This window comes from Schistocerca gregaria, chromosome 3 (assembly GCF_023897955.1).
Source record: "Schistocerca gregaria isolate iqSchGreg1 chromosome 3, iqSchGreg1.2, whole genome shotgun sequence".
Lineage (NCBI taxonomy): Eukaryota > Metazoa > Arthropoda > Insecta > Orthoptera > Acrididae > Schistocerca > Schistocerca gregaria.
The window spans coordinates 542,323,887-542,336,539 of NC_064922.1; the positions used below are offsets into that span (position 1 = coordinate 542,323,887).

General features: G+C 42.1%; 1 protein-coding gene and 1 pseudogene across 1 annotated transcript in view; both read left to right on the forward strand.

Moving 5' to 3' along the window:
- Positions 1-7,736, forward strand: part of LOC126355457 (uncharacterized) — a 217,899-nt gene extending 210,163 nt beyond the window's left edge. The window contains exon 4 of the mRNA XM_050005772.1: positions 6,639-7,736. Within this exon, the coding sequence (XP_049861729.1) occupies positions 6,639-6,794 (156 nt within the window). The 3' untranslated portion in view covers positions 6,795-7,736. The remainder of the gene's footprint in view (positions 1-6,638) is intronic.
- LOC126356725 (5S ribosomal RNA) lies at positions 1,498-1,615 on the forward strand (annotated as a pseudogene).
- Positions 7,737-12,653: the final 4,917 nt, after the last annotated feature.

Genomic DNA, 12,653 nt, shown 5'->3' on the forward strand with positions numbered 1-12,653 from the left:
CAAAGAAGGATGTTTCGTAGGATTTTACACACCGTGCGCAATGATCGGGTAATTCCCCGTGCACTGGACGTCTGCACACCACCACTCGTCTCTTCTTGCATTGCTGTGGCCACTGCTTCCACTGACATCGAATTAATTCGTTTCCTCCCTCTACCAAGTTGCAGACCAAAAGAACCCGTCTTTTCGAACTTCCGAATCATTTTCTCCAGACCGACGGTAGTCATCGGACCAACGCCTCTTTTTCAAACCCTTAAGTGTTCATACCTTCTGCAGACCGACGTGTGCACAGTCATCATTCTTGTAATACTGCTTTACAAGCAGAGCGGGATCCAGCACTGAGGCAGTCATGGCAAACGTGGCAGACGTGAAAGGAGGAAAAGCCGTGTACCAGGCGTGTTTATACCAACTTCAGTGGATCGTGCGCATGACAAGTGTTTTCATTTACATATTCTGACACGTACATCGCCTTCTATTGATCAATTTTCACACTATTCTTTTTCTGCTGCCACACCTTTCCCCCCTTCTCCGATAATATTCCGTTGCAATTTGATGTCAGTCTGACCAGTGGTGTTATTTCTACAGCGTTTTGAAAATTTAACTTTAATTATCATCATCTTGTACATCATTCGTCTACCGACCTTTTGGTATCTGAGGACACGACTTGTGCAACTGTGACTTGACTTACCTGAAGCGACAACTGGTGTGTACGCTTCGTATTGGGGAGGTGTGTGCTCGCAATGGCACAAGTGGCACGTGGCTGCAGTTAGCCGCCGCCGTTACACTTTCCGGGGCCTCCGAGCGCCGTTTTCACTGGGTGCCCGGGATAATTAACGTGGAAACCGGCTTGTCCACCGTCGCATCTCGGGAACCTGCTCAGCTGAGCGGCATCGCGAGCTGTAAGCGCAGGTCTTCATTTCCACGTGCACACCTTCGTACCACCCTCATTTCTACATCTAGCACATAACACTCATGCACTTGTCTGATGGGCTTTTAATGATTTCAGTGCTACTATAAGCAGCTGAGTCACTGGGTGCACGTTGCATAACCTTCTGAAATGCTCCCTTCGTAGTTCAAGTCAGGAGATAGAGTGACACAAATTCTTACCAATATCCCTGTGTAAGTTAACTGACCCTTTTTCGCAGCCACGTATGCACAATGCTTTACCCGGTGGAAGATTTAAATTATGTACGTCTACCTTTGACCCGAGAAATAATTACTAAGGTCTTCACAATCGTGAAAGCAATAAAGCGCAACTGGGACACTGAGCGAAAAAGGTGGTGACACGCTTACAGGCAGACAAGAAATTCCTTAAAAACAAATAGTCAACACAAAACTCTGCGTGAAATAACGTACATGACATGTACTACAGTTAGCTTAACACACATCGAAGTCTGCACATAGCTTCGGTGCAACTGACGGACTAAAACTTACAGAATCGAAAGATCGCTACCTGAGATGTATAGCATCACTTATTTGGAACCATCTAATAGACAGCCTGCCAACGGCCTTTCCGCAGTGGTAACACCGGTTCCCGTCAGATCACCGAAGTTAAGGGCTGTCGGGCTGGGCTAGCACTTGGATGGGTTACCATCCCGTCTGCCGAGCGCTGTTGGCAAAAGGGATGCACTCAGCCCTTGTGAGGCAAACTGAGGAGCTACTTGATTGATTGCCGCTCCGATCTCGGAAACTGGCATACGGCTTGGAGAGCGGCGTGCTGACCACATGCCCCTCTACACCCGCATCTAGTGACACCTAAGGGTTGAGGATGACATATGGACAGACAAACAGCCTTTACCTGGCGCAAAACTCATGAATTCCCTTATTGCTCACGGTGACGGCCACAATTCCAATAAACAAGCCGCTCAAGGTGCTCCAAGGGACCATGCGTGCCCTTCCTCGTTCACACGCCCACTCCAGAATGATTGCTCGCACCATTCAGCTCTGCTGCACGTCCACTTTGGCCACAGATAATCAACCCCAAAGCGCCCTGTGATGTCGACACCCGGAGACCTGCTATCATTTCTCAGCCTAATTGCAGAGTTCCCTTAATGTCCTTTTCTTGAAAAATTTTAAAAGACATGAGAAATGGTTTTTGTTGGTAACAATTCTAACCATTGAAATATTGCTGCTGTATTTCTCTACTGGTGTTATCACAAACGAAAGTTAGTGCTTCAGTGTTACTGGCACTTACAAGGAGAATACAAGTGCCATAACCAGACTTCCTGGAAACTTCACTCAATGGAAGACAACTGAAAATAAGCGGACACGTTTCTCGGCTTAACTTAAATAGTCGACCAGTTCTTAGAAAATGATGGAAATTACTTTCTACGTAATGCCTTTTATAGCGCGATAATCTGAGCTGAAATAAAGACACAGTACCCAGCGTGATGGCCTCTCAGATTCGTGTCTGATATTCAAAACCCGATTATTGTTATTATTCATTTTATATTTTTCTTTTTCATTTACCTATTCACTTCCGAAGGAGGTTACTATGTGAATGTTTCTTACCAAGTTAGGGGAACAAGGGCGTTATATTAACAGTAAAATTACAATTGGGTATCAGAATATTTATTATATAATATTTTTGTATGCTATTTTCATGGATTTAAACTTTTTCAAATTATCATACACTTATATTTCATTATGAATTATTGTATTAATTCTTATATTTTAGTCTTACGTTCATTCTTCAGGAAGATTTTGTGCATTTACAAAATCGTAGAAACAAGCGGAACGTAGATATCCTGAACAGCGCGCGTAGATTGGCTACAGTGATATTTCTTCGTATGAATCTCACACGAGAAAGAAACGTTAACAATGATGAATGTTTCATGTGTTGTCAACAATTTCGCGACACAATGAATCACTTTTCCGAAAATTGGAGCTTGTAACTAATTATGAATCAAGCTACACTACAAGATTTCTCCGGAAACCAGTTCAAATAATTTTCTAATTCATTTACTTTTTAAAATTCATTAACAAAAAATACAACTGGTAAACGGAAAAGAACACCATTATTTAAATATATATTGGAAAACATTCTTGCAGTAATATTCTACGGACACGAGTAGATAAATGAAAAACAAAAATAACAATAATAATCGAACACGGGCCGCAAAAGTGCGAAGAGATGCGACTGCAGCCGCTGTACTACCGCTTCGGTTGTGCTATTTATTCTCTAAGAGACACATAAAGTAACTTGAACACTGTGACCGTCGTTTCCTCAGAAACGGTTGAATATCTACATATAAGCTGAGATACAAGTTGGCTTATTTTGATTCCTCTTCCACCGAGCGAAGTATCTAGGAAACACTAGAACACTTGTTGTGTTCTCCTCGTCAGATACAGTCAGTCAGCAGGTGTGGCACCTACGCTACTGGCCATTAAAATTGTTACACCACGAAGATGACGTGCTACAGACGCGAAATTTAGCAGACAAGAAGCACATGCTGTGATATGCAAATGATTAGCTTTTCAGCGCGTTCGCACAAGGTTGGCACCTATGGCGACAAATACAACGTGCTGACATGAGGAAAGCTTCCAACCGATCCACCGAGCGAATTTTCTAGGAAATCGGGTTATCGCACTTGTTATGTTCTCCTCGTCACATCCAGTCAGTTAGCAGGTGTGGCACCTACAGAACTGGCCATTAAATTTGCTACACCACGAAGATGATGTGCTACAGACGCGAAATTTAACTGACAGGAAGAAGATGCTGTGATTTGCAAATGATTAGCTTTTCAGAACATTCACAGAAGGCTCGCGCCGGTGGCGACGCCTACAACCTGCTGAAACGAGGAAAGTTTCCAACCGATTTCTCATACACAAACAGCAGTTGACCGGCGTTCCCTGGTGAAACGTTGTTGTGATGTCTCGTGTACGGAGGAGAAATGCGTACCATCACGTTTCCGACTTTGATGAAGGTCGGACTGTAGCCTATCGCGATTGCGGTTTATCGTATCGCGACATTGCTGCTCGCGTTGGTCGAGATCCAATGACTGTTAGTACAATGTGGAGTCGGTGGGTTCAGGAGGGTAATACGGAACACCGTGCTGGATCCCAACGGCTTGGTATCACTAGCAGTCGAGATGACAGGCATCTTATCCACATGGCTGTTACGGATTGTGCGGCCACGTCTCGATCCCTGAGTCAACAGATGGGGACGTCTGCAAGACAACAACCGTCTGCACGAACAGTTCGACGACGTTTGCAGCCGCATGGACTATCAGCTCGGAGACCATGGTTTCGGTTACCCTTGACGCTGCATCACAGACAGGAGCACCTGGAATGGTGTATTCAACGATGAAGCTGGGTGCACGAATGGCGAAACGTCATTTTTTTCGGATGAATCCAGGTTGTGTTTACAGCATCATGATGGTCGCATCCGTGTTTGGCGACATCGCGGTGAACGCACATTGGAAGCGTGTATTCGTCATCGTCATACTGGCATATCACCTGGCGTGATAGTATGGAGTACCATTAGTTACACGTCTCGGTCACCTCTTGTTCGCATTGACGGCACTTTGAACAGTAGATGTTACATTTAAGATGTGTTACGACCCGTGGCTCTATCGATCCCTGCGAAACCCTACATTTCAGCAGGATAATCCACGAACGCATGTTGCAGGGCCTGTACGGGCCTTTCTGGATACAGAAAATGTTCGACTGCTGCCCTGGCCAGCACATTCTCCAGATCTCACACCAACTGAAAATGTCTGGTCAATGGTGGCCGAGCAACTGGTTCGTCACAATACGCCGGCCACTACTCTTGATGAACTGTGGTATCGTGTTGAAGCTGCATGGGCAGCTGTACCTGTACGCTCCATCCAAGCTCTGTTTGACTCAATGCCCAGGTGTATAAAGGCCGTTATTATGGCCAGAGATGGTTGTTCTGGGTACAGATTTCTCAGGATCTATGCACCCAAAGTGCGCGAAAATGTAATCACATGTCAGTTCTAGTATAACGTATTTGCCCAATGAATGCCCGTTCGTCATCTGCATTTCGTCTTTGTGTAGGAATTTTAATGGCCAGTAGTGTAGAACGTTCTAAGGAAGTTATTTATTTTGTAATTCATCTTAGTATTTTGTGGAGTGATGAGGTGAAGAGCATAATTGTGCGTTATTGAGTACCTTTTCAGTTTTTCTGGTAAAAATTAGTTATTTACAATGTTTTTAGATTCTCTTGACAACTGCGAGATTTGGCACTTGACATTTCCACTCCTCGTTCGTACCCAGCAAATAACTGTACAGTGCATGACGGAAGGTACTTAAATCATTGTACAGTAGAGCTTCGATTATCCGAAGTAATTGGGGGACATGGGTGTTTGGAAAACTGGTTTGTTCGGATAATCGAACTGTACATGTTTATTTGCCAAAAACAAGTAGTGTACAGTAAATTTATTCATAAAAACAGGCATCTCCTTTAGTATTACAAAGTAACATACAAAGGCAACTTCAGTAGGAATATATAGTATGTGGCACAGTTTATTAAACAAAAATATATAAATATTACATACGCATTTTGCATGAACAATACACACAGTATACAAAATTAATTTTTAAAAAAAATCCTTTATTTGGGTCTGTCTAAGCAAGCCTATACGCTTACTAGTAGCTAAGTCACGTACTTTTTTCATTACAGATATCTGAAACTGGTCACTTTCATCTTGGGCATCAAACCATCGCAAGGCAGTATCTAAACTAGTGAACGCCTCAGAAGCTGTTCGTATACTTTCATCTTCACTTTCTTGAGCACGGATTGATGAGATGCTGGAGGCGTCATCTTTTTTAGTGACGACGTTTACAATCTCGCTGTCCTGCATGATTTGGTGTCCTGGATCTGCATCACGATATTCATCCATTCATGAACATCTTCTTCGTCACATTCGTGGCAATCCATTTCTTTTAGCATAACGAGAATTTCGGACATACCATTCTGTTCGTCAATTTCAATCATACCTTGTGAATTTTCTTCTGTGTCCAAAATTTTATTCGAGGCTTTCTCCAAACTCTCTTCCTTTACACTATTTCATGCTGCGCTGATCATGTAGGAGGCGTCTTTCAAGTCAATATTCTTATGATTTCTTAAGAGACTTTCTTCTCCACCCTCTTCTCATCTAACAATAACTTACGCAACAATTCTTTCCTGTAATATCGTTTGAAAGTCTCAATAACGCCTTGATCCATAGAGTGTAATAAATAGTCCTTCAAAACTGCGCGGAGCGGTACGCCTCAACTTCAAGCTGGCGCAGCTGTTGCTGTGAACAGCTTTGATAGTGCCGCTACTTCTACTGCCAGTGCCAAGCCGACAGAAGTGTGCTGATTGTTGAAACACAGCGACTGGCGGCTTGGCCGGTCAGCAGCGCCTTGTGAAGGCCCCATTAGAAGCAATGTTCCGCCAGCGGTGGCCCAGTGCGGCGACTACTGTGGGAAACTTGGTTTGGGAGAGTAACAGGTGCGAGCGAGTACGCAGTTCGGTTAAGCGGACGTTCGGATAATGGACGCTCTACTATACAATGCACGACGAAGGATACTTGCCGCCAATATTAGTGTTCCAATTCAGTACTCCATTACTGTATTGAGTAAGCGTGTGTCAGTGTGTCCGCTAAAGTGACGCTCTTCTGGCGCTAATGTTGCAGGTGTCGACGGCGGCAACGTCAGCGACACCGGGAGGACGGACGTCGCGGGATTCGTACCTGCGCCACTTCCCAGACCCCGTGCTGGACGGGAAAGCGCAGCAGGACTTGTCCCTAACGGCCGCCGACCACACGCGCAGCCAGAAACCCTCCTCCTGAGTACACCTCACTCGTGGAACCCTGCTGAGGCCAGCGCAGCCGCAGTGAAGTAACCAAACAAAAGTGATAGGACTCTCTGTCAAAGGACACTGCTATTACCTCGCCAAATGAAGGCGACCCTGAACCGCTAGTCCAAGTATTTATAGCCATACTGGCAATTTACACTACCATATTTATGTCAGAGTTAAATAACAATTACTTGCAAGGAGTCATTCATTTTCATCCCATCTCTGCCTGACAAGAGGTGAGTAGTGTTTCGTGCGCACTCCCAAGACTCTTTGGTCAGTCGTCGCAGCAGAAATATTTTCTGCAGATCTTTCGAAAATCATTAATTGGCACTAAATTCATTTATATGAGAAAGAGCGTTGTCTTCTCTTTTGTTTGGCTGTGTAGCATAAATAACCTTTAGTACAAAGCCGGAATGAGTTTTCATGATAACTATTTGACATAGAATCTGAGTATTATTAATAGTCCAGTTTTCTCTATCTCATAAACATAACGATTTTCGTGGTTGCGAGACATTTTGTTGTTCTTGTTCAGTAGCGAAAAACCGTCTTTCAAGACAAAAACATGAGTATAACCAGCCACAAGTATGCTCTGAGTGCAAACTTTTGACTAATCAGTTTGATGCAGTATATTCTTCACAGTACAGAGCACTCTTGTTTTTATGGGGGAATATCGTAGACACCTGCTGCTAATTTTGTAGTCTGTGGCGATACAGAAACTTAGTTGGCTGCTGCTACAGAAATCTGTTTACTTCCATTGATAAATCACGAGAAACTTGTTCCTCTCTTAATTCTGGCATTGTCATCAGATAATATTCATTTTCTTTCAAAATTTTACATTTTTTATTTCGTTCTTCTCAGTGCGAATGTAACGGTTACACGAAATAATTCTGGAACAGAGTGGTACTTGAGTGACTTTTTCCAGGAACTGACATAATCGAACCGTATATCAAACATGATGTGTAGTCCTTGACATGAACTTAATGTGCACCCACCATTATCTTCATAACTAAGAGATGTTTAGATTTCGACGGGAGTCGTCGAGCAATCTTACATCAGTTTCCAGAATGAAAGAGTTTGGGAGTGAACGTGCGTGTGCGTGCAGTGAATAGTTCAATAGTATTTATATTTCAAGAGAGTGAATGTAAAAGAAACACATTTAAATAAAATATTGCATGTCTTGATTACGTATCTTATAGTAAGATACGCTAAATCAAATATTTTCTTCTGCATTGTCGCTTTGTGTGTTCTTAACTTATTTCAGTCAAACTATACTACCATATTATTGGTTATTTTTCAGACCGCATACAGATGGACAGTGCATGAATAAAATCGACCCTTTAAAAGTTATGTGCCAGTACATGTGTCTTTGCATTAATAACGATAAGTTCACTAAATGTAATTATTTATGATACCACATTGTGTATTTTTATACATAATTTTAGCAACTCTAATAAAACCTTAAAAAAAAGTAGTCTTGTTATTGACTTTAATTTTAAAACCTTTTGGATCACTTAGTGCACACTAAAGGGTAGCAGTCTTTTACACGACACTTACAACATGTTTTACCATTGCACAGAAAACGCTTGTTAAATGTGGTATGCACTTACAGGTGCACTTCTCGATGCGACCATACTTCTCTTCACGGTAATAAAAAAAAGAACGGAACATGAATATTTCTGGGTCTAGTGGTAAAAGATTGAATAATTAAGGACAAGACAAAACTACACTAATTTTTTGATGTAACCGCCAGTTAATACACTTAGGCCAAGGTTTTTTTGCAGTTTTAAATTCTGTACCTAGTGTGTGATTTTGGAAATCTACAAATTCCTAATTTAAGACTGCCTTGATAACTATAACTGACTCAGAACGGTTTTCACCCACAAATTTCTTAAATGTGAAAACTGATAAAAGTCTGAAGACGCCGTATCTGGTGAATAAGGTGGATGATTCAGCATTTGGCACTTAAAATTCCTTCCCAGTGTTAAGACACTTTCGTGGACGGACATGTGCGTTATCCAGATTAATGGTAAATTATGTGCTTTTGAAATCCAAGCTTCTTCTCGCGTATTTTCTCATTCAGTTGGTCTACATAAACATCCATACTTTGCAATCCATTCTGAAGTGTGTAGCGGGCAGTACTTTCCACTGTATCACATGTTAAAGTTTCTTCCCATTTCATTCCATTTTCCGAGGATGCTACTAATGAACCAAAGGCTGCCACCTGCGATTGAGCTTGTGTGATCATTCCATTTCATATTCCTACGAATTGTTACTACCAGTTATTTTTATGGGTTGAGTAATTCCAGTTGTTTCTCATTGGTACTGTAGTCATTTTGTGAACTATAAAATTTTACATTCCTGATTATTTAATTAGTGTGGGAAATCATTGCATCACTTTAAGTTTTATCAAGACCTGATGGAATATTTGTGCCCCTTTCTCCACACTACTTCGTTATATATATATAATTTCACCATCAGTAGAAAGTTTGACTTTCTGGAACCTTATTTATCTGTATCTATACTACTATACAAAAACAAATCGTTTCTTAAGGTTCTTATCAAAAATATCAAAAAGTTGCTGACGAGTTTACTTCGGATTTTTACACGATACTCTAACAAAAGTTGAGACGGGCACAGGCTACATATATTTTAAATATATGGTATATAAGTATGTATATACTATATAATGGGCAATGCTGTTAGCATAAATAATTTACTTCAACTTTCTACACGATACTCCGGACGGACATAGGATACATATTTTTAATATATATATATGATATATAAATATATACTTAAAATTCATACTGCTTGCAAGGACGACATGTAACGATGTTAGCAAAAGTCTGGAAAAGGTTTTCGCCGATTTACTTCCAATTTTCGCAAGTTCGGACTCCCATAGGCTACACATTTTAGTACGTATTATATGTAAGTATACATAACTATATAAAGATGTAATGTTATTAGCAAAAATATCGATGAGTTTTTGATCGGTTTACTCCAGATTTTTACACGATATTTTGATAAACCTTTGGACGGGTATAGATTGCATATTTCTTTAATATATGTGGTATATAAGTATATGTACTATATAGAGGGGAAACGATGTTAGAAAAGATTTCGACAAGTTTTGGCTCGATTTACTTCCAATTTACACTCGATACTCTAACAAACGTCTGGATGGACATAGGATACGTACTTTTTTTCAATATATATGTGTAATACGTAAATGGAGTGTTGTTATGGAATATTATTTCAAATTTGACACTATATTCTAATGAACACTCAGGCCACAACAGGGTATATATTTGTAATGTATACAATACATAAACATGCATTTAATATAAAGAAAGGAAAAGTTGCTAGCAAAGTTTTCAGAATAACCATGTATATTCTACTTACAAATTATTTCAAACAAAAATTGTGTGCACAATAGTGTTATGCTTTGTATTATGCCTTATAATTAGAACACTTCAACAGAATATGAATCATTCGAAACTTTGTAATTCTGCTGATCCACAGATTAAAACAGTGCGAAATACTATCATTGTAGCTCTGTCTTCATAGATCCATCAGTTGTATGAATCATCGTACCACGTATATAAAAGAGTCCTACCGATTTACCGATTCATTTTAAGGGACTTTCATTCCCAATCAAGGTTTCGTTCGTGCAATAACAAACAAGACTCAGGCTCAGAGAGGGGAGGGGAAGTGATGGACAGGGACGTAGAAGGAGGAGTGGGGTGATGGGCAGAGATAATGGGGATGAAGAGGTGGACAGAGAGAGGGAAAGAATCAACGCATACAGAGAGAGAGGATGAGAAGGAGATGGACAGAGAGAGTGGGTTGGAGACATAAATAGAGGGAGGTGGGGAGGGGGGGGGTAGGACTTTAGGATGTATACCCCATTCCCATACATATTTAGCAATTGATAGTACAGAGTATGAACAGCAAAGGACCCATCACACGTCCCTGGGGCACTCCTGAAGTTATAAGGTGCATGCTAAAAGAAACGAGACATAGACTGTAAAACAAAAACCACTTAAAGGACCGTAATGTCGTTGCCTCAGGGCGAAGAGCGGTGATATCCCAAACTAGCCGCCAGAGGGACATTGGCGCACAGCCACATGATGATAGGCGTAGCACGTGTAAGCGTCGACCATCCGCTGCACTCAGTCGAGCTGTGAACAGTGAAATGGAAACTTTAAAAGTAGAGCAATATGGAGCAGTGCGTTTCCTGGTAGTGGAAGGAGCACGCGGAACAAAAATTCACCGACAGCATTACTTGTCCATTGGAAGGATCAAGGTCTAACATAAGCGATGCAGGAAAGGACTAATGTTACAGACGCTGCCCAACCTGGAATGCCACAGTACATTACCTGTTCCACTGTCCGGCAGGTGAATGCCCATTCAAAATCAGCCAGTTACGATAGGCACCACTGCTGCTGAGATCGGATTGAGCGTCAGAGCTGTTCACGCCGTCAGAACAGATTGAAAATTCACAGAGTGAGCGTCCAGTGGGGGCTTCACAGTCAACAGCAAGCAAAGAACGCATGCCGAATTTGACTGTCTCCTGAACGTCTGCAGCGCTGTGCCAAGGAAGTGAATGAGTTCCTGTCACGAGTGGTCGCTCGACACTAGGCATGGTGTCATCACGTTGAACCCGAGTCAAATCTACAATGTCCAGTGGCTGCCTGCAGGCGTCGCCGCCACTCAAAATGTACTACACGTCTACCCTCTTCTTTTCGAGTCTCCGTTTCAAGATTTGCAGATCAACTGAATGCAGCGTGGACGGTCGACGTGTGGGCGTCCTCCCACTGCCACCGTATGGTGTGCGCCTGTGTCCCTTGTTAGTGGCGAAACTGGGAGAATAGCGATTTATTTATTTTGAGTCATTAGTCTTTATGCTGGCTTGATGCGCCCACAACGAACTGATCTCCTGCGATAACCTCCTCATCTCAGAGTGGCACTTGCACCCTGCGTCCTGAGTTCTCTTTCCTCGGCAGTTTTTCCATTCTGTAGCACCCTCTAGTACCTTGGAGAGATAACCCGATGTCTTAACACATGTCCTATCATCCAGTCCCTTTTTCTTGTCAGTGTTTTCCATTTCTACATCTACGTCTACATCTATACTCCGCAAGCCACCTGACGGTGTGTGGCGGAGGGTACCTTGAGTACCTCTATCGGTTCTCCCTTCTATTCAAGTCTTGTGTAGTTCTTGGAAAGAAAGATTGTCGGTATGCTTCTGTGTGGGCTCTAATCTCTCTGATTTTATCCTCATGGTCTCTTCGCGAGATATACGTAGGAGGGAGCAATATACTGCTTGACTCTTCGGTGAAGGTATGTTCTCGAAACTTCAACAAAAGCCCGTACCGAGCTACTGAGCGTCTCTCCTGCATAGTCTTCCACTGGAGTTTATCTATTATCTCCGTAACGCTTTCGCGGTTACTAAATGATCCTGTAACGAAGCGCGCTGCTCTCCGTTGGATCTTCTCTATCTCTTCTACCAACCCTATCTCGTATGGATCCCACACTGCTGAGCAGTATTCAAGCACTGGGCGAACAAGCGTATTGTAACCTACTTCCTTTGTTTTCGGATTGCATTTCCTTAGGATTCTTCCAATGAATCTCAGTCTGGCATCTGCTCTACCAACGATCAACTTTATATGATAATTCCATTTTAAATCACTCCTAATGCGTACTCCCAGATAATTTATGGAATTAACTGCTTCCAGTTGCTGACCTGCTATTTTGTAGCTAAATGATAAGGGATATTTCTTTCTATGTATTCGCAGCACATTACACTTGTCTACATTGAGAATCAATTGCCATTCCCTGCACCATGCGTCAA